General features: G+C 35.6%; 1 protein-coding gene across 1 annotated transcript; it reads left to right on the top strand.

The window, feature by feature from the left end:
* Positions 1–1,096: 1,096 nt before the first annotated feature.
* On the top strand, positions 1,097–21,891 carry LOC145766850 (NACHT, LRR and PYD domains-containing protein 3-like). Its single transcript, XM_082578552.1, has 13 exons — positions 1,097–1,273; positions 7,657–7,750; positions 8,863–8,957; positions 9,571–9,718; positions 11,856–12,091; positions 14,325–14,427; positions 16,431–18,172; positions 18,621–18,782; positions 19,101–19,262; positions 19,649–19,810; positions 19,957–20,118; positions 20,384–20,545; positions 21,543–21,891. The coding sequence occupies exons 1-13, from the start codon at positions 1,097–1,099 to the stop codon at positions 21,609–21,611; spliced, it is 3,474 nt and encodes a 1,157-aa protein (XP_082434678.1). The 3' UTR covers positions 21,612–21,891.
* The last annotated feature ends 1,963 nt before the right edge of the window (positions 21,892–23,854 follow it).

Raw genomic sequence — 23,854 nt, forward strand, 5'->3', positions numbered from 1 at the left:
CTCAATCAATCATTTTATATTTCGTCATTAACGCGTCCGGGACGAAAAAGATACTAACTACAAAAATCAATTTAAAGGAAATTCAATAATAACCAATGTCAAGTCATTTGATATCCAATTCCAATTAGGCCTACCGACTTGGTTATTAAAGGATATCTTGTGGCATTCATGGTTGACTAGTTAGAAGTGTTGGCCTGTGAACGAAATAAAGTTAAAAAGATACTTTTAGCGTGACTATTGTAACATGGATTTCAAGTTGTGGTGGCCTATTCATGGTTGACTTACTCCCTTTTGTCTGTAGAAAGCATCAGCTACTTTGCACAAACACTGGAAGCTAAACGTTCAGTTTTCCAGATCAATTTTATACATAGTCAATAAAATCAGTAAAGGTTTTTTTCAGTTGATGAAATGCACTGTTAAATAACCAAAAATCAGTGGCGTAGACCTATAGGCTAGGCTACTTCAACGTAGGGGAAGGTGGGGTTAGTTGAGTCAGTGGGTTGGTTGAGTCACCATTGTTTTCTGACTAACCAAGCATGACTTCGTGAAGATTAATTGCTTGAAATAATAAGCATTATTGGTAACTGCGTCCATCTTGTTTTAGCAACTGTGTAAGTTATACAGGTTATACAGTCAGCAAAATGCCATTTTTTGGACTAAAAAGTAAATATTTTCAGCTCAAAGTTGATTAGGATGCTGAAGCTATGATAGGCGTAAGCGAAGATAGCGTCGAAGTTTCATATAGTTTATAGCTATCTTATGCACAGTGCATTTGTGTAAAACTGATAAAGCTTTACGTATAGATAATACTTTCAATAATTGTCACGAGGAAGGATTGGGGCTGGTTGAGTCAATAGCTGCGGGACTAGTTGAGGCAGTGACTCAACTAACCCTACCTCAAGTTGCAGGCTGCTGAAATCTTACTTCTGAATTTTATTGCTAAACGCGCATTATTAATTCAGTTACTTGATTATTACTTTTCTGTTTAGCTTTAAAATATTTTCAAATTAAGTATTAAAAATTATAAAAAAAAACTGGTCGTGGACAATGGCTTATGGAGACTTTTGAAGCTGGTTTGAAGTTAGTGCAAGATGGTATGTCGTTAAGAAAGGCAGCAAAAAGAGTTGGTGTGGACAAAGAAACGTTTCGTAGATCTTTGAAGAAGATAAATGAAACTGGAGCTGATGCTTCTAAAGTAAAGATGGGATGCTCAAACCACAAACAAGGCATGAAACAAGTTGGGTCTATTGTTTTTAGGGATAGAGGAGATTTGGTGACTATGATCGGCACCATCAATACTCTTGGAATTGCTCGATTCGTTATTGCTGCACTTGATGCAACTCGTGCTGTCCTATGGTGGAAGTAGTAGTTCTACATGTTTCCAATGCAACAGTTTGGCACATTTGGCGTGCACCGATAACAGTGCTGTTTTTACATGTCCACTTGTGATTAATTTAGGGGTAGGGAACTTACGGCCGGCGAGCCAAATGTGGTTCGCAAAGCAATATAATGTGGCCTGTGGGAGCATGAAAAGTATTAGATTTCATGTCACTTTCGATAATACGTGTGAAATTTGGGTCTGGGCGATATGAAGACCTTTTTTTTAGAGAAATGGCATGAAGTCGGGCGAAATTGAGAGAAATTTGGGCCTGGTTGCGGTGAAGACCTTTTTTTAAATTTTTTTTTAGAGAAATGGCATGAAGTCGGGCAAATTCGAAGAAAATTTGTGACTGGTTGTTGTGAAAACTTTTTTTTTATGAAAAGTTTGTGGAAACGGGCGAATTTGGAGGAGCCATGTGGCCCGCCTGTTTTTTTTAATATTTCTTGTGGCCCATACCTACAAAGTATAGGTTATTCCCCACTTCTGGATACAATAAACGTTCATTGATGGTATAGATCAGAGGTGCCAGTCTGCCAGATGGGGACGGTGCCCAATAGCCCCAAAAAATTATGCATCTTATGAATGCCATTGCGCCTCAACTAACCCCACCCACTGACTCAACTAACCCTGCATGCGGGGTTGGTTGAGTCAAACGGTGCTCTGTGTTCAAGGTAATAAAAATGACAATTAAACGTGAGATAGCATTTTAATAAATGGGTAGTAGCAAGCATACTTCGTTACCTTTGTTTCACTTAGACTTTGATAAGTGTATCTACAATAGGTAAAAAATTATAAGGAAAAATCTGAAACATGACTCAACTAACCCCACCTTCCCCTAACAGTTTCCTTCAAAAAGTTAGTAAAAAGGATTGACGGAGTAAGTCAATTTACCCCAATAGATTCCAAAAATGTTTGATGTGTGGGTAGTCTAAAAAAGTTGTAGCTTTCATAACTTGATATCAACAAATGAGGTTATTTCAAGTTAGCGACTGACATAGTTGATAAGATCAAAAAGATATTTAAGTATTATGCCTATGATTTGCAACACTAACGGTAGGCTATTGCTGATAATAAGATAAAACAAGGATGCTAGTCGAAAGTAAAGATATTTCTTAGGAGTAAGGACAGCAATATTTTGCAAGATCAAATTCTTCAAATTCAGGACAAATCTTAAAAATAGCCTAACGACGGTATGGTGGTAGCCCTGGCTATCAGAAGCGTTAGCCTACAACACTTTGCTCCTCAAAGGGAGGCCAGATTTGGCCCCCCCCTCATATTTCCGTTGATTACTTGAAGCACAGTAACGCCATGCACTTGGTTTTTCTTGACTTTTCCTAAAATTTTCAGGCGAATCTGATGATACTAAATGTGATGCTAAAAGTTGTGTAGTTTTCTTGTAAATTCAACATTTTGGTGAATTTTTGCTATTTCTGGTTAAACTTCCAACAAAGCGTGAAATGGATTACATTGCGATAACAAGCCATAAGCTCATAATTGCTTCGTGCATCGATATGCGCGAGCAGAGAGAAACGTCCTCTTGTTTTCCTTTGTTTGGTTTGACCTCAATAATACAAAGCGCGTTATTTCTTATGCTACAAAAGAAAATCCAATGGTCACAAAGTTGTTACTTAGAAACAATAATAGCAAACGTTTTTTTTGCGTTATCAGCTTTACGAAGAATAGCAATCTACGATCAATGTAGGCCACAAACTATTCAAAACAGTTGCTTCAACCAGCAAATATCCATTGACGAATAAAAAGCGTTACAATAAGAAATCTTCCCTTAGGTAGTGAGTATTGACATGAAAAACCTGGTTTCGAAATAAACGTTCTATGGAAATACTCTCATTGACAAAACTTGCAATTGAGGAAATGTATCACTGCAAATGCTTTTGGAAGAAGCTGAAGAAATGGCGTTTTTGCAAACAGTAATTGTGAGATATGCTCAAAATTATGAGATCACGTAGCAGCATACTCGATGACTACATGTCCCTTCGCTGCTGCATGTCGCCTAGGCCTACTCTTGTTATGTGTTGCATTTTTGCTTCACAGTGCCCTGTGTGTTGTTCCAAAAAGCGCAAAATAAAGATGATAATGCCTCGTTTTCACTACAAATAATTTTGTATTGTAGACTAGGCATAATGCTCGGCGTCACATAAGACAAGCAACAAATCAGCTTTCTTGATCATTGATTCAACATCTGAATACGTTGCGCCAATGTATAAGAGACCGGCTATTGTGAAAACCCGCCATTTATAAATGATCCGATTATTCCAAAAGTGGGATAAACTAATGAATCAAAGAATGAATAAACAATGCTGAGAAAACTAAATCTAAATGACGAACAATACCGATGTCGTCATTTATTTTGGAAAAATGCTGCCTAAACGTATCAAAAAAAAATTGTAAATAACGGCAGGGATCCCGAAAGCAGAATTTGCTCGACTTTAGCATGAATTTAGTCAGACAGCTAATAAATCCACACATACAATAACGGCCACTCAACGGCTATAATATTCATAATCAACCTGGTTCTGGGCGGTTTGTGTAACAGTTCAGGGGAAGACACTACTTGAAATGATGCACCACACAAAAGATTTTCAATGAAGACTGAGTCTAAAAACCGGTGTGGATTGTGCTGCACAGTGACTTCAAGTTTAGGACAGAAAAGGCACAAAATATCAAGATAAAAACAAAGACCTTGTGGAAAATTTGCGGGATTCATAACACCATGCAAATACCATAAACGCGTAGTTTGCATGCTGCTCTAAGCTGGCCGGCAACCACAAAGGTAGACAACAAAGGCAGTTTATAACTCGATAACAGCGTAATAAACATTATAAATACGTAACCCGACAGTTTTCTTTTACAAACGTTTTACGTCTAACAGTAAAGTCTCCGCGACAATTTTTGTGAAGCGTTTACAAACCATGGTTATGTAAAATTATTCATCATTATTATTTTTACTTTTCGGATGTTGTAAAACGTTATCAGAAAAAATCACAAAAAAAACATTTCATTACTTCAATGTAGTAGGCCTAAGAATTTTTTATACATTGTAGACACGTTATATCAACCAAGAAGCCATTTTTTGGCAATATAAAGTTATACAAAATAATTTGCAATCCTGCAAACGTTTGAAAAGAATCTAGGAAGTCTTCTCACAGTCTAGCACAAAATGATTATGTTTATTGTATCTCTGCAATATTTTTTACGACAAATTTTGAAGCTTCGTTATAATCATTTTTATCTTTCAAGTCATAAGTTAATTTTTTTTTGGCCAGAAACATAATCGCTGCCTTGCTCTTGTATCGCTTTGTCGCGTTTACGCGTATTTTTTGTGTTCCAAACAATTCTCATTTCCTTTGTTTACCCATGTTCCTCACTTCGCTGTTGCATTGTTTCGACGCTGGCGGACTATAAATGCATTTTCAAAATGATTGACACAATCTTCAATAAAAAGTGAACTTCAAACTTAGCTTTGTTGATGTAAATGCTGTATTTTTAGTGGATGTAATTCATGAGTCATGTTTATAAACACCCGTAAGCCAAATGACTTATGATGTGGCCTGCATGATATTTGTGTTGCGACTTGACACAAATCCACAATTCCAAAAGCGCCTAATTTGAACTTAGAAATTTCAGATAATTTCAACAGCTTGTTCAATTGTCTTCTCTCTACTAAAAATATTCATACTACAAACTCAATTGTAGACCTAAAATGCACAAACGAACATGTAAACAGCTATTCAAGTAGGCCAAGGTGTTACATATGAGAAGTTTGGTTCCATAAAACAGGAAGCTGGCCATGGGTTTCGCAAAGCATTAGTTTAGGACAAAAATATAAAACAACGCAGTTTTGTTTTTTTCAAATTCATGTAACAATCTTACTCTGTAACTATTTTATAATGAATGAGTAGCCTACAATAAGATTTGCTCGTAAGTCGTAAATCTTTTCAATGCAATGAGTCGGCACACCGCACACACACTTCGTGCAGCTGATCGAGCTCTTTGTCCTTTAGAACTTTGCATGAAGTCGGATTAGCACGGTTAATTAAAGGCGGCAAGTTAAATCAAAGTTGTCGTTTTTGGGTACCTTTGCAAAAGTTGAAATATCAAGTTTAACATATAAAACTTTAGAATAATGACTTTTCAAACTTATAGACAAATGATTTTTTTTCACACCAGTGCAACTTCTGTTGAAATAGCACCAGCGGATCACACGTAACAGCTGATTGAATTTGATCCAAAAACGGCCCCCCCTTGAGCAGTTAACTTCCAAAAAAACGTTGAAAAGCAAAGGGTTAAGTTGATGATAAACTTCATATTTTGCATTAGACCTACATCGTAGCCTACTAGGAGTGGTAAAGTCATGCGGCGCTGGTTCAGCTCTCGAGTGAGCGCTTGAGCAACGCATATCTAGACTGCTCTCAATTCAGCGGCACTTAGTGCCACAGTGGATGATATAATTCCGACAGCAACAACACTTCAACAACTGTGGGAAAATCTACTCTGCCGATCTTGGTAACCCGCCCTGTGTCAAAAGCTTCTACAAGTATGCAAAGCTACGAGGAATAACTTATTAAAGGCTTTGTCAGTCCGAGGATAAAGATAAAAACCAACTAGCTAGCTCTTTGTTGGTAAGTTGACAAAAATGTCAGGTCCATAATAAGGTCATTTTGACGATTATAAATTCTTTCATACGGTACTTCATTTTTACTTCGTTTTCATTCAAGTCCATCACAAATCTTCCGCTTTTTTCCCGGTGACTTCTGTTTGCGGCCTGGTATTACTTTTTGATAATAATCTTGAAAAGTGCAGCCTAGTGTTATAAATGTCATGCCACATGGTGGTTGATTTAAAGTTACCAATTGTGAAGAAGGTTTTGTAAAATAAAATGACTCTAAATATTATTTTCTAATGAATCCTAAATATTGTAATAATAAGCTGAATCTCTTAGTTGCATTTATCACTAAATTTCATCTCGCTATAAAGTGCGCAAAGATTTTGTAAAAGTCCACCTTGGTTTCGTTTCTGACCATCGGAGCATAAACAATGCATGCTAAAATAGCAAGTGTAGCTTATAGAAAAAGATACAAGCCTCAAAACGCGACTGTCGACACGTGCTGGAAACTAAAATAGGAAGCAGTAGCCCAGTAAGCTAAACAGCACTTTCTAAATAATCATTTCAACCGTTTATCGTGTGACATCTTTTCTTATCGTTTGTTACCCATGACTGCATCGGTCCAAGCACGAAAATACGACGCTTTTCATAACATGACACAATGTAATAGTTTCTAGTTTCTAACATTTTGTCTGACAAGATAACACTTCCCAATACTGGTGTACCATCACTCATTCAAAGACGGTGGAAACGTACCCGTGCTTTTCTCGGTAGGAAAAGTCAGCTGAGTGAGTATTTTAACAACAATTGTTGTTAAAATACTAGATAGCCAATAGGTTAATCTACGCATAGGACTTGCTTGTATGATAACTAACAGTAACGTAACTCTAACGTATTTAGATACACTTAGGTTTCTGTAGGACTAGCCTACTGTGGTAGGCTATATTTTGTTGAACTTATAATTTTTTTTATAATGAACAAGCTACCTCTATAAAAAGATCATTAATTTACATCCCAAGACTCACCAAAAATTAATGTATGCATTTTTTTTTGGCTTATTTACGTAACTTTGAAACTATGCAGCCATCTCTTCACAGACCTAATTTGTAGGCCCCTACTTCACTTTAATATCATGCATTACATTAGAAATCTTTAATTGATGAAATGTTGCTGCACACCTGTATTAGGCTACCAGCCTATGTGATGTTTTTGCTAAGAAAGTAGGCAGGCACACTTAGAAAGTCTCTTTAAATTTCAAGCCTACCTTACAGTATTAATAAACAACAAAATTGCATGTTGTTCTTCTCAAACTATTTGTAAATAAAACTGTTTTAAAATACAATAGAAACCACTTTGATGTGATTACAATGCCCATGGAATTGTTAGAACACAGTTATTGTAACTGTTTATAGTTTTTTTTCGTTTGAAAAACTTGGCCTAGCGAGAAATACGACAATTGTTGAATCTTGTTTATTTTACTTTGAGTAAAAAACTAATTTGCACATAGATACTTTTGTGAATAAACGCATATTGAGTAACACACATTTTAAAACACAAGCAAACACATAAGGCGGAATTTTTGTTTATGCTAACGTAGTTAGTAAACCTTCCCATTACTATTTATACGGTTTTACTTGACTGTTTTGTATAGGAAGATCCATCAGCATCTGACCGACCACTCTTCAATGATGGGGATGATGATTTTGATGAACATCTACAACGTCCCACAACTTCTCAAGAACAAGGTGCGGTACTATGTGCTGGTTCTCATTCTTACAGTAAAATATTTAGCATATTAAGACAATTACTTTGCGACATTTATAGCACTGAAGATGAAGACAGTAGGCCATGGTTTTCGAAACGTTTCCTGAATATGAGTTTTGAAGGCTATCTATATTTTGAGATCTTTATTTTTTGATCAGATAAAACCTTTACAGTTTAGAAAACCAACCCTTTCAGAAATTTTAACAACTTTTGCTTCTACTGTTTTTCATGATACACCATGGATATTTTGACAAGATTCAAAAGGTACTCGATGCGTTACGCCAATGTTTAAGCATCAAAATAGCTGCTGTAAAACATTCAAATAAATTTCTTTTCACGTGGTCACTTCAATCCTACATGGCTAAACAATGAGTTTCGGTGTTCTGGACAAGACGTGTAACCGACTTGTTCATCCCAAGCGTTTTTGCAGGTTTAACATGACGCCTGTAAGAAAATGTTGCTTTTTTCCTAATTATGTAAAACACGTTTCAAAAATTTAGATTTATCAAAATGGGCCTAATGATAAAAGATTCCATTTTTAGTACATCTGGACATTTTAGCCATTACACTTTCTTTAAATCTAATTCTTGAAGTTGGTGCGATTCAGCATTTGATCTCCGCCTAATATTTCTACAGAACATTGAAAACTGTAGGCTAACTCATCAGTCAACACATGCACTTTCTAGTGTTTTCAAAGCTAAGAGTTTCGTGAAATTTTCAAACAACGTCTTTCTTAGACTTGATGTTTTGCATTTAGGATATGAGAACAAAAGTTTTGGAAATAAGTAATGAACCTTTAAAAAAATATGCATACGTTATCAAAACAATATCTTTGTATAGCAATTTTTTTTATACCGTGAAACTTCCGTTGACAATAATGCAAGGCCCACAAAGTCTAGACAAACGCTTCCACAAAGAGAAACAAAGCAGTCATCTCAAAATATTGGCAATTATAATATATCATCTAACATTTTACGGTAATTATTACTATTTATCTAACTATGATACAAAACTTTTTCTATGATTTCGTTGGACGTTACTTGTGATTATGAATATGTCTCGCTTCAGTTTGGACGTTTCTTTTGCTTTCCAGCTGCTTTAGGAAGTCACCACCAAGATGTTGAACCTCATCAGTGTGTAGAAGTGAGCAACGTAGGGGCCGAAAGTAAATCGACCACAGATGCTGAGGTGAGTGAACAGATATAATTAGCAAACCATTGGTCACTAAATGAAGAAAAAGGTCTTTGTTTCTTGGATGATGAAACAAAAGATTTATTATTCTTTTATACCTTTTACGTTTGTTCAATATGGAAAAATGATAGACTCTTTCTCTGAAAAGGTCGCATGACAACTAAGTTAGTCCAAAGTATGAACAACAAAGAAACCATAGAATTTCGATACGTTGTATTGTGTTTATTGTCATCTTACATGAAACAATTTATAGGTCACCCGTTCCGATTATGCAACATGAATGTACCTTTGTGACTGCACTGTACCTTTTGTCAGGTTTATTTTAGGACTTGAACTTTATTTTCGTAAACGTATGTAAGCCTACCTATATTATTCCAGGGCACGCTGAGACTATTTGATTTCTGCTTTGTGAATGACAATGTTTTTTAGCAAATCGTTTTTGTTGCAAATATATTGGTTTCAGTGAAAAGTTGCAACACTTATTTGATGCATATTCAGTGCATCGCCACCATTTCGACAAAACATGAAATCAAAGTTTAACCCTCACTAGTTTTCAAAAAAATATATCAACTTTTCAAAGATAAAGTCTAGAGGTGTCATATTGTTTCAGATGATAGCTGCAGAAAATGGCAATCGATCTTCTTTCAAACCGTCAGTTCATATCAAACGAGGTGAACACACCACGGTAGCTAAAACGTTTATTCAGAATCCAGTATATAATCAATCTTGGACCATAAATTGTACCCTTCCTCGGCCAAGTGAGTTGGATTTATACTGGAACATATTTGTAAGGTAGATTGCTTGTTTTTGAGTAGGCTATATTTTACTGTGTACCGGTGTTAACATCGACAAGTATACCTTACATTACAAAGCAAACATGATCAGCTTGCAGGATGAAGAAATAATTCACTGATTCACCCTACTAAGCGTATGAAGCAAATCAATTTAATTTATTTTTCTATGTCAATAATACAGAAGAAGCGATATTATGAAAATAAAATACAGCAACAACAAAAAAAGGTGGAAAAACCGTAATGGTTTAAAAGGTGAAAGCAAAGATTCAGTTCTAAGGTGCATGCTATGTATCGATGAATATAACTAGGCACAGCCAGTAAACCTGATAGCTTAAACAAGTAGATGAATTAGTTGAAAGCATCAGACATTTCCTTCTTCCGAACCCTGTTTGTAGCGACACAGAGATTTATAAGGACGCCCCGCTCTAGTAGTGAAATATTTCGCAGAGGAAAATATGCCAGAAATGTGAAATTTCTTAACTTTTAGTTTTTATTCTTTGCGAATTTTTTAAACTTACTGTACACTGGTCATTTTTCTACCTTCCTGCCCTTCACAATAAGCATGTCGTCTCAGGTGGTTAGACATTTTCGTGCAATGCTATGGTTGTATATTTATTATGTTAGTGCAATATAAATGCGAGTGCAAATACTTTGAAATGTAAAAACGCCCAAGAATGCCTTATATTTATGTGAAAAAGTAATTTTTTGTTTATTTTTGCATTACTCTATGGCATAGAGTAATGCTAAAATAAACAAAAAATCTATGGTATAATTCAAAAATTTCAATTTTGAAGCTATTTTCAAGAAATTACAGTAGAATAAAAACCGACTTTCTGACGTTTTTCATCTCGAAGCACTTTATTTCAATAAATTTGTTGGGTACAAATTTAATTTCTATACGCACAATAGGCTACACATGGCTATTATCTTGTAAATATTTTTGCTCTGTGATTTTCATAGCTCCCGTTATTAGCGATTAATTAGCACGGGGCTAAGATAGCCCGTGACGTGTTTTCCGCGTACGAAAACAGCTCGCACTAAGATGGGGTTAAAACATCGCATTACGTGGAATGGTAGATGAATATGAAAAGTTTGACTTGTTTTGTTCAATTGCTTTAATTCATGTTGCTATATCGCAATATTAGTAGGCTATGTACTAGTAAGTAGGTTTCATAATAGCTGTTGCATTTTGAAATGGCTTTGCCCGCAGTAGGATTTCTTTTTATGTTTTTTTAAACCTACAACCTACTCAGCTATTTTTCATAACGAGCCAAACGCGTTGAGCTGTGTGCCCTCACCTCGGCTGACCACCAAAACAATTATTTATTATTACAATCCATGGACTTCTAAATAGTAGAACCTGGACTGGAAACCGACTTTACGCAGTGTACAACAGTTGGCCAAACAGTTGGTACAACAGTGGGCCAACAGTTGACCAACAGCCAAGTTTAGGGTTAATTACTAAGATATCCAAAACCTTCCGTCCCTCCCTTAGTGAATAACCCTAACTGGTACAGTGCTGGTACTGTACGAGAAGGGGTGGGGCAGCAACTGAAAAAGCACTAAAATAAGAACTGGTAACTTTTTGGACAACTGTTGTACACTTCGTAAAGTCGGTTTCCAGTCCAGATTCTACTATTTAGAAGTCCATGTTACAATCATGCTTTCAGTTTTTTCTTTTCTTTTTACAAAATTGTGGTTAATATCTACTTTTTTAGCACTTGTTCTGCTTGTACGAGTTGAAAAAGATGTTGTGGCAATGTAAATTTTTGCTATGCCAATGCACTCGTTGTTTGGAATTTGATGGTCGGATTTAAAATTAAGCTAAACAGAATTCTATAACCTGTGGTGCCAACTTTGCTACGGTAGTTAAATTGAAAGGTCCAGTGGCGAAGGAAAATCATGGACAAAATATATAGCCTACATTTGACAATGACATTGGCTTTTGTCATTTTGATTTAAATTTAAAACAAAGCTTTTGTTTATTTCTACGTAACATATACAATTGTGACAACTTCTGTAAAAACATAAAAAATATGTGGCTTACATTTATATTTTGGCAAGTCGTTTTTGTTAATCTTTGCATACTTAACCATTGTAGTAAGACATCATTGTAAACTACCCAATGAGGTAGGAGATGGGTTGTCTGAAGAAACAGATGGGTCATATGAGGAAACAGATGGGTTATACGAGGATACAGATGAATCATACGAGAATACAGATGAATCATATGAGGATACAGATGGGTCATATGAAGAAGCAAATAAGTCATCTGAAGAAACGGATAAGACACATAGGAATGCGGAGTGGTCCGATGCGTCTCAAGATTTATCAGACGTATGATTTGTGTGTCTTGTTTTAAAGGTCGACTCAAATGTTTTCACCGCTCACTCATTATATTCTTCTTTGAACACACGTTTTAGTTCATGATTATCGGCCAACAATGTTCTAAACGCTTAATCTTCTTCTGTCTTTATTCCCACTTCAAGTGAGGTCTCCGGTGTAAATTGTAGTCCTCTAGATCACTTTGTCGGCAGTATCTTCCTTCTTTACTTCCACTATTTTCATATCTTCTGTCACACAATCTCTCCATCTTCTTTTCGGCCTACCTCGCTTTCTTTTACCAACTTCCAATTGTTTTATTCTTCTTTCGACAAAATCTTTGTTTCTTCTTACACGACATGACCCAACCATTTAAGACGTGACTCTCTCAGCTTGTCTTCCAGCTCTCCAACTTGCATTTATTCTCAGATAATTTCATTTCTTACTCCATTCTTCTTTTTCAATCCCAGCTATCATCGCAACATTTTCATTTCTGCCACTTGCATTTTTCCCCTTCCTGTGTTTTCGTCAGGACTACCGCCTGCATCCCACACAAAATTGCTGGTCTTAACCATCGTTTTATAAAGTTTCCTCTTAAACTTTTCTCGCAACTTACTGTCACACACGACTCCTGTTATCCCCCCCCCTCCCCCGGCTCTCCATCCTGCCTGGTATCTCTTCGTCACCCCTCTGTCACTCGTTCCGTTTTCATAAACTGTCCAATCAAGATATTCGAATTTTGAAATTTGTTTCCCGTTTTTCCTTGCAGTTATGTTTCTGTCTCATTTTTTTCGTCATTATCTTCTGTTCACCTCTGGAGCTGGAGATATTCTGAACGCTTAATGATAAATAGAAATAAATTTATGCGACCAGCTGTACGTCACATTAAAATAACACAGGTCACAGCAAAGCAATTTTAAACCATATATAGCAAGACTTACAAATAAAAATAGACGCTACAAAAAACGTTTGAATGACTTACTTTGGTATATACCTTTCTTTTCTGTAAATAAGTAATCTAGGTAATTACAATCTTCTATTTTTATATTGTTCCATGCTGATGTCCGGTTGTTGGTCACATCATAAAATTGGTCGAAGTTTGGCACACTTGCTTTTTCGTCCGCTTTGTTTTAATTTTCAATCACCCAGCTTGAGCCTAGATACGACAAAAAGATTACTGCTATCATGGACCTAGAAAACATGAAAGATGGGTTGCGAATGTTTTAAAATGATAAAATATCTATTTCCATATCAGATTATTTCTCAAAGATTTTGTAGAGCTCAGGGCCTAGGCTATGACGATAGTTTGGATGCCGCCAACTTTTAGGATCCATTGGCAAATCTAATTCGATCCCAGAAAAGTAGTTGCGAGTATGCAGCATCCTTCCAGAATTATTTTTATTGAATCCCACGGCTATATAAAATTAGTATTCGCATTCATAGAATGCTGGCATTTGTACAACAATTTAATCCAGAGCACTGGCGGCTAATGGCTATTATTAATGGATAGGCTGCAAAATATTTTACATCGTTTTGCAGCCTATTATAACACGCCGCCACTGATCCAGGTGTTCTTTAAGTTTGCCTCCATACTCTTACGAAGTATTAACATCAGATGTTGGGAAATTCAAAAGTAGTGGGAAGTAAATAAAACATCAAACCGACTAAATGAAAATTAAATTAGCTTGTTATTTATTAGCAGTGGCATCGAAGAGGTCTGGTATGTTCATGTCATAAAAAGTTACTTTTCAGGTTCTTATCTTAAGGTAAGACACTTCTCCAAAGATGCAAAACAAAATCGAACTTTATAGAAGTTTCCAAATTGACGAAAATTTAACTTAATGGTATTACAGGGTTGAAACTTTAGGGCATTGATGTAATGTCTTAACATGATCTTTTAAAGAAATTTTTTGCTATCGTATCAGCATCTTCAGCTCCTCTAGCTTTACACCTTCCACATTGTGTTAAAATTGTATTGTGATCATTACTAGAAAGGATGTGATAACATATTAACCTAAACTAAATGTACCACATCAATTTTTGGTTGTTCTGTATCTAATAACACCTTTGCCTACAGTGCAAAGTTCGTTTGTCTCCAAGAGTCTTAAACTTATCAGTATAATAAATATCAAATGGTTATGCTTTGATCAATATTTAATGAGCATGGTAAAGATTAATTGTGTTTGTTACAACAAACTGTTATATTTTTCTCAGGAAATTTTTATTTTATCCTTGATTCATTTTTCAGGAACAAGATTTGAACGATGGCCCTCTAAAATCGGGTCTCTTACTGGCCATGTTCGTCTTTCTATTTTTATTTTTCAAGTGCTGGACGGATGGTAGTAAGCCAGGTTAGTACTTGAAATTGTTTTCAAAACAGCATTATAGCTATTCACATTTTTTGCTTTGCTTCAGTATCAATATTTCACAACATTGATACTACGTAGACAGTCACTTTATAAAGTCCAGATCTAGTAAAGATCTGGTGCGACCCTTGACCGACATGGTGAAAATCTGGACCAGATAAAGTGGTTGTCTGGGAATGATCGTACTACTAACCACTTGTGCTATGTTTTGTATATTGATGAAATTCACTGTATATCACACTAAAGTTAAGTGTTATGATGCACTTTGTGCAAATCAAAAAAAAAGAAAAATCAAAAACGACGTTTTAAATAAATTCGCTATCAATGTTGACATCAATGTTTAAAACTGGAAACATGGTATGAACGAAAAGAGTACCACCGATGCCTCACCATCATTAATATGTTTGACAATATTTCGTTGGCACAGCCTGTAAACTGAATTGACTCTCTTGCTGTGAATTATTCTTACAATATTCTCTATGATGAAGAGTGATAAAGACATTAGTCTCAAGAAAAAGAAATCTTATTTCAGCTTTTAGGTTATATTTTATCTTTAAAACATGCTGTCTTATATCAATACACATTTGGTAACTGACAAGGTTTTGCCAGCATAATCTGAAACATACATGCATAACCAGATTGAAGTTTCTGTGCCGTGTATTGAATTGAGCTCGACAAGATTTCCTTCCCATGGTATAATCAAAACTGGCTATATGTAGAGCAGTGCTCTTTAGCAAGGTTTTCCAGAGCCCTTAGGCTCCTCATGGGTTTCTCGTTTTTTTAGCGAAATTGATTTCTTGCTTCAGTATAACGATTTGTTGATGCGTCATTCTGAATTTTTAGATCACCGTATCGCATCGTACAAGGAACCTTGAGAAAAAGCAAAGTTATTAAACCTCTGACTTTGTAACTTTGTTTAAAGTGCAATAACGAAACATTTGATTTTCTTATTGTATAGCTACAGAAACCCACAAACGTAAAGCAATTGAAGGTCTTAACACGAGTAGGGCTATGTGGACAAGTGACGAATCACTGTGTGGTTACGAAGTCCTGCTGCAATAATAATTACAATTTACTCACAGCCACAGGGAGGCATGATGTAATCATGCGCACGTGACTCGGTGCAATGCAATAACCACTAAGGCAATAACCATAACGCAAACTAACGTTACTGAACTATATCACTCCTCCCTCATCAATTAACACTTAGCAACAGAAATAATCATGCTGTTCCACCATAAACGTAGACCTACATGACACACGACCTCGTGTAAAAAACATTCCAGCTAAAGAAGGGTAAAACTAACCAAGTATTCACAACTTAACATACACAACAACATGTAGTGCTACCAGATCACTGTAATAATAGTCATATTACGATTAGAGTCAAAAGCACATACGACTAACAAACGCATTGGCTAAGCTTGATAGAAATCAGGTTGGCATCTGTTTCGAACAGGATAGAGTGTCTGCGGAACAGATTTACTATGCCCAGAGTGCATTGGTATTAATCGGTTCAGACTCTTTTTTTGGACTTGGTGCAACCTTATTTTTACTTGAATCAGAAAAGTCACTTTTACTTTCAGTTTAAACGTTTTAAAACCTGCGCTGGAGTTGATTTATGTGTCTTTTCCAAACGCCTCGTTTCGTTCGAACACGGTACAGAACACCCCCTCCCTTTCAATTACCTTACCCGGTTACCACTTCGCGCAAAGTGCATAGTTTCGAGCACAAACTAATGAACCTTCTTCATAACTTCTCTTGTCAAAATCGGCATTGTAAGAATTCTAAGTACATTTTTGAGCAGGGTTCAAACCTTCCGTAAGGTGATGTAGTAATATGTCGCTTTATTAAAAACATTTGCAATGGTTTGCAAAAACTTTATTTGAGTAGGTTACAAACGATGCGGTCATTTAAATTAAAAATGCTGAATGTTTAAATCCCTTTTTGAGATATTGCTGTCCAACATTTATGACAATTTATTACAGAGATAAACCTAAAACAAGTTTTGGAAAAGCGATGTAGACAAATTTCTGGAATCATGTCATTGCCAATTGAACTCAATCTTCCTATCAACATTGAAAATTTGCAATTGAAACGAGGAGTTAAAAGATCATTTCCAGAACATGCTGACGACGGACATCTTAAAAATCGAAAAGATTTTGAGAGCGTTGTCAAACGTCGTGTACGAGGAAATATTAATCTTGAAGAAATATTTGATCACGCCATTAATGAAGCCAAAGCTGAAGCAAAACGAAAAGCTATGAACGAGGACGCTTACAGGAAGTTTATTAATCACCATGGAAATATCGTAGCTCTAATCGGACAAGCAGGCATTGGGAAGACGACATTAGCTAAAAAATTGGTTCGACTAATTTTAGACCGTCAAGTCCTTCCAGAAACTCAGTATATTTTTTATATTCCATTGAGAGAAGTTGACTTTTCATTTGAAACAACATTATTTTGCTTCATGATGACTGGTTGCGATTGGGAACATTCTGATGAGTCTGATGAAATGTGGATGGAAAAGATTGAAAATAACCCCAATGTAGTGATTATCTTTGATGGTCTAGATGAAGTAAACATCGTCAAATCATTCCAGAAAGAAACAAGTGGCATTCAGTCACCTGGTACGTTTGTACAGAAAATTTTAAATAGTCAGCTGTTTTCTTTGTCAAAAAAACTAATTACCTCTATACCAAGGCAATTCTTTGAGCTTGATCCTAACTACCGACCACATTTTGCAGTGGATATTCTTGGTTTAAACCAAAAATCTCAAGATCAACTAGGTCAACAAATTTGTCAAAGCAACTTTAATAAAGTAAGACTGTTTTTGCACGACAATCCTGATGTCTCAGCGTCATGCTTTGTTCCTGTCAACAGCATCATCATATATAGTGTTCTCAATATGTCTGTGGAGGAAGATGGCAAAACTTCCATTCGATCCTTAACTGGTATATTTGTTGAAGTGCTTGGTCACTACGTCAGATCTGATCATTTGCATGGAAAGAGTGACGAAGTTTGGAAGTTAGCTATGCTCGCATGGAGCGGGTTTATTCACCGCAAGATCATATTCACTTTAAATGATATCAATAACATCGAGATAAACGCGAAAACGCTTCAATCGTTTCTTTTTACTGCAACTGACAGAAGTATCAGGTTTAAAATTTTAGATGTAGATAAAAAGTTCTGTTTTTCCCATTTGATTTGGCAAGAATTATTCACTGCTATTTACGCATTATTTCAACTGCCAATACACGATTTTGAATCTTTTCTGAATGAACTCACAAAGCCAATATGGGAAGTTGTAAGCAAATTTATGTTTGGACTTACCCATCCAGTTATGGTGAAAAAAGTTAAAGAACTATTTCCTCGTGGAACTGTGAAAGATTTTGATGCTAAAAAGATGAAACTTTTCAAAGTTGCTGTGAATTCTATCAGACGATATGCACATGAAACTGACATTTCCAATATTGGCATCAAGCAAGTTTTATTATTTAAAGTTTGTTCTTGGCTTCAAGAAGCTAATGATCTTCTTTTGACAGCAGAAGTAGTCAACCAGCTTCCAAAAAATATTCGAATAAAAACAATGTTTCCAATAGATGTTTCTTCGTTATTCTATGTTTTGCAAAGAGCAACAAAACCATTTTCGATGAATGTTGCAAAAGTTGTGTTTCACCAAGATAGTCTACGAAGATTGTTGAAAGGATTTGGTACTTCGCAAGTGAAAGTTAGTTCAATTTTATAAGTACAGTATACAAAAACGCTTTAATAATAAATTGGAATTTTATCTAGATCACGGACTAACGTTTTGAATATGTTTGAATATGTTTATTTACGAAACTTGCTTGTATTGATTAGAACCTTTCAACCATTAAATACAAACGAGATGTCCACAATGTTTGTTGTGGCTTCAAAATAATGCAAACACATAAGTTAAACGTTAATATCAGTAGTTGTTAACACTTCTCAAGTATTTCCATTTTGATCAACTATACAACTAATAGTTTTGCTTTATGCAACATGTGAAACCGGCATTTGAACGTCAAAAAATTAAAAATTAAAAAATCGTTAAATCTGAAGGTTGGCACCTTATCTAACATCAATTAAAGTAATTACAATCAATTGATTTTTATACTGCCTTTATCACAGCATGCTACATACATTTATATCTATAGATGGATGCGCTTGATCTCAGCCGTAGTCCAATCGACGAAGAGAGTGTCGCTTTTTTGACAGAAGCGATCCCAAACATAAAGAACTTAGGACTGATGCATTGCAAACTAAGCAACAACGCTATTAAAACAATTTCAAATAAGATTGCGTCTATGAAAACATCGGTAACTCTTTAATCATTTTTTATGGCATATTGTAATGTTTTAATCAAGCTAAAATCATTTTTTTTTTTTGCATAACTTTGGCGTTAGAACTCATTGTATTGTGTTATAATAGTTTAATAATAGTTTTATTTCGTAGTGCAATAGTACTACTAGGTCTAGGACTACTTTAGTCTACAAGTTAGTTAAACCTTGTATCAAAGTTGTTTCACTTGACATGCGAGCGTTTTATATTATTTTAATAATGATACAGTTATACTCAAGATAATGCCTTTTATATTTCATCATTTGTAAAATGATATGCTGCATTTGAATTTGTAGATGGATATGTTCGATCTTGGTTACAACCCTATCAGCGATAGCTCTGCTATTGATTTGACAAAATTAATCCCAAATGTCAAGAAGTTGGGTTTGAGACATTGCAGACTGAGCAGCCATGCCATAACAATGATTTCAAACAAGATTGCATCAATGTCACATCCGGTAGCGAATGGTCAATTATAAGTCACATAAAGTATAGTTGAAGCATACAGTGGTTTAGTAACCTGGTGTTTTGTGAAATCGTTGGCTCTTAAAGTTTTATTTGGTTTTTAAAGAAATCCCTTATTCTTAAAATTTTATTCTTTCTTTGCCTTGGTGCCTGGAGGCTTGTGGGATATCAGAGTCTGGGTTCTGCTGTTGATTTTCTGCAAGATTTTTAAAATAACTATTATCATCGCATTTTTAAGCATATGCTGATGATAAATACAGTTAACTAATCATTTCTTGTTATCTCTTTTTTCTTCTGATGGTATATCAAGCCAAACAAATTCATTTTTCTGGAATCTGTTGTAGCTTATACATTTAAAATTTATCTTTTATTTTTGTAGTTAGATGAATTCAATTTGAGTGACAATCTCATCGACAATGACGCGGCTGCTTCTTTAGCAAAAGCAATCCCAAACATAAAAAGTTTGTGGCTAGAAAATTGCCAACTCACTAACAATGGTACGACCATGATTTTACATACGATTGCATCGCAGGAGCAAATGGTAAATATAAAATAAATATCTAATACAAAACTAATGTTTGCAATGGTTTAAGATTTATATATATATTTTGCATCCAGTAGTTTTAGCACGCACTCCAACTATGTTTTCCATTGTTTGCTTGTTGTTCAATGCGTTTGTTTCTATAGATGGAAGAACTCAGTCTTAATGACAATGCCATCAACACTTCTGCGGCTGCTCATCTAGTCGAAGCAATCCCTTACATAAAAAAGTTAGAGTTGGATCATTGCGGACTTTGCAACAACGCTACAGCAGCGATCTTCAACAAAGTTACGTCTATGGAACAACCGGTGAATGTCAATCAATTATTCCAAAGTTTAATTATTTAGCTATGTTAAACTTACTCAGGCAAAAAGTGCAAACTTAAGTGAAAATGATGGTGGGCTTTTTTAAGTTTCGGGCTCCTGGAAATGTTCTTGACCTTTAAAATCATCTCCTGCTCAATGAGAAGCTAGTTACTGACTTGACTGTCAACGCTACTTAATTTCAATAATATATTTCGTTTTACTGTTTTAAGTCATTTTTTTTATCTTTTAAATATTTTTTACGTTATAGATGAATGAGCTCGTTCTTAGCAACAATCAAATTAACGATGAGACTGCCGTGTCTTTAGCGAAAGCAATCTTTAACATAAAGAAGTTAAAGTTGGAATGGTGCCAACTCAGCAGCACCGCTATCAATGTGATTTCCAATAAAATTGCATCTTTAAATCAAACGGTGAGTATCAAAGGATAATTAACATCTTTGTATAAAAAACGGTTTAATCATCATCGTTATCATCACCGGCCTTACATATGCAAAGCGACGGCTACCATGGCTTTCCACTACGACCGATCGTCCGTTGTTCTCAATAAACTTAGAAAAATCTTCATTAGTCTATACGTTTCTAATTTTTTAATAATAGTCAGACGTACACCCCCATGGTACTTTGACCAGGAAGTCCTGTCATTTCTAAATATTCGGTGCCGCGCTTGCAATGGGCATGCCCAATGTCACATGTCTTTTTATAACATTTTTCATAAGGAATTCAGGTTTACACCAAAAGCATGTTCTTACTTAGTCGTTAATATTCCTATTAGTTCAGTTGACTCCCATCATTTTCTATATGAACCAAATTTCAGCACTGTTAACCTTTTGTTTTATCTGCTGGAATATACTTGAGGATTTTCATTCATGCATGCACTCAGTTCAAACGAATGTCTGTAAACGTTTTAGTCTAGTGGTTAGAGATAATGCATTCGATCTTAATGTAATGGTTTAGTATATAATTATTTTATCGTATTTTTAGCATATAACATATTAGGAATTATGTGTCATTTTTAATGTTAAAGTTTTTGTTCGTAATTTTACAAGTTTTTGTGATATGATTTTAAGTGGATTCAACGTCAATCAGCATTTTACTAGGTAAATTTATTTTTTTTGTAATAAACAAAATCCACTTCGTACCAAAATGGTAGGAACGCCTGGTCAATTTATTCAGAAAACAAAGAGCCCAAAAGGTAGATACTAAACTCAAGTTTAGCAATCTTTTCGAAAACTAAACTGCCTTCATCTTCACTGTTGTTAAACCATATAGCACTGAAGATGGAAACAGTTCAGTTTTTCCAAACGATTGCAGAGCATGAATTTATTGTCTACATTTTAGGCTGTTAATGTTTTTGGTTAAAATATCAACTTTATATTGCAATATTTTAACTGTTGCCTGTCTGTTTAGAAACCGAAAGTTATTGGACTAGAAGATCAATGGTGGGGAACTGATTACGACGAAATTGACAAAGTATAAATCGTATAGTGCGAAGCTGCAAATTCATCAACTCATCTTTAACAGACCACACAATCCGAAAAGTTATTACCAAAACTTCTACAAGAATCTACATGTTGCAGATTTTACTTGTGACTCGTTGACTCTTGCAATCAAAGCTTGCAATGTATAATTGATTTGTTTCGACAAATTAATTCCATTTTTTCGTCGCTTAAACACGTTTGAGATAGTTCCGTTGGGTTTCTTTAGTTTTAGATGCAGCCTTTGAATAGGACAGGCATCAGACAGGACCTGCACAAGATGGAAGATCTGCGTGTCTTGAGCGATGTGACCTGTCCATGTAGGCTACAAAGTGTGTATCGCCAAAATAAATGTATGGAAATATATGATATCTTGTTTATTTAATACTATTCAAGTCATAATGATGCAGTGGTAGACGTCACCCTACAGCAGTAAATGCAGGTAGTCTCACACTGCAGCAGTGAGATTCTGCCGATGTACTAGCACACAAAAATTCAAGCAAAATATAGCAATTTATTTGATGAAAATGCATTTATGCAAAAGCAAAGTTTTGAAATCGCAAAGTGTTGAAATATCCCTGCAGCTGCCCATATCGCAAAAAAATCAGTAAATGAGTGGTCCCGTTATTAGACTGTCCCTAACATCAGTTTTAAGATTACTCTTTTGGATCTTCAAACTTTATCGCAGTTTTTTGCAACGACGCAGGTTTGTGTGCTGGTCGGACCACTCGGCATGAGACAACTCAGCAAGTACAATGCAGCTTTTGTCCAAGTCAGAAAATGATATTTTCAGCTGGTATTGACTTGCTTGGCCATCGCTGGCTAAACTGAATTTGCTGACTTGTGACACTTTCATCATTTGCCAACTTTCTGCCACTTGTGAAATTATATTAGCTCAGTTGTCACTTACTCAACTGCCATGTGCTCAGTTCACAACTGTGGATATGTAGGAGACTCGATTGCGCAATAAGGTTTGGGACTGGATTAGGAACACTGGTTAAAAATCACTGTTGTAAGGGACATGAAGCACTTGTCTGATAGAAACTAATGGCAGTCTAATGGTTTTGTAGCCGACGTCGTGTGGTCTGAACATCCGCCCATACCTAGTTGTAGCTGCTACAGCAACATCCCGGGTACCAGCGTGTAGTGGGGATGATCTTGAGAACAATACCTTGCTTCTTTTTGCGAGTATGAGTTTATTGCAAAGAAATGAATGAACTTCCACGGCGGAACGTTGTAGCCAAATAATGCCTTGTATTCAAATAGAATGAGTTAAACTAATTCAGAACATAAAAAAACTACACTACAACCATAATTAAACTAACACCGTGACTTCCAAGAAAGGAATCCGTGGCAAACTGACTGAGAAAACAAGGCACCACACAACTGGCCGACAGAAACCATACTGAAAACTGAAAAACTGACTGTGTTTCACGCTGAACGATTGATTTAAAGGAGGCTTATTGCTTCAAGCAATGCAGCATGTGTCAAATGCGCAACGCTACAACAACGTAAAACTACGTATGTAAATCAAACCCTGATAAGTGGTGCAAATTCCGAGGAAACAACCTAATTTTCAGCCGGCGTTTCAAATTCCTACCAAGCACAAATTTTACAACGGCAATTAGACTAAAGCAAACACGAAAAAAGCCGCAGGCGCTACAGTTTCTTACCAATACTTTTTTCAACGTTTATTAAGAAAATCTATATTGCTTCTAGCATCAGAGATGTGGAGTCGGAGTTGGAAGGATTTGGTGTCCGAAGTCGGAGTCGTCTAGTTATAAGCCGAGGAGTCTAGCGTAGCTACAGTTCATTTGATTGATGTAAACTGAGCAAAAGCCTTCTTTGAACTATTTTTAGTACCTTGCAATACTAAACATCTGGCAGCTCTCATTAAACATTTTTAAAATTTTCTCAACTTTATGCGATACTACCAAAACCACGGTAAAATCCTATGTTTTACAGCAAAAATAAACTTTTCTCACTTAAGCTGCAGATATTATTGGACATACAATTCATAAATGGCTTCAACACGGCAAAGTATGAAAGTGGGTGATAAGTTGTTGGCCCTTTGGGTCGGTAAATGTTAAAAAAAAATTGATTATTTATTTTTTTATTCTATTTTTATATTACATAGCGTCACATGAACTTCCTTATCAAGTTTTTGGTTTTATTTAACGTTTTTTTTTAGTGGCTGTTGGATTGAATTCTTTGTTACTCTATAATTATGTTGCTTTGCTATGA

The sequence above is a fragment of the Aplidium turbinatum genome, chromosome 3 (genome assembly GCF_918807975.1).
Source record: "Aplidium turbinatum chromosome 3, kaAplTurb1.1, whole genome shotgun sequence".
NCBI lineage: Eukaryota > Metazoa > Chordata > Ascidiacea > Aplousobranchia > Polyclinidae > Aplidium > Aplidium turbinatum.

Coding starts and splice junctions, on each gene's coding strand:
- LOC145766850 (XM_082578552.1), top strand. CDS start 1,097: ATGTCGTTAAGAAAGGCAGCAAAAAGAGTTGGTGTGGACAAAGAAACG. Junction 14,428..16,430: donor GACGGATGGTAGTAAGCCAG/GTTAGTACTTGA, acceptor AATTTATTACAG/AGATAAACCTAAAACAAGTT. Junction 20,546..21,542: donor TTGCATCTTTAAATCAAACG/GTGAGTATCAAA, acceptor CTGTCTGTTTAG/AAACCGAAAGTTATTGGACT.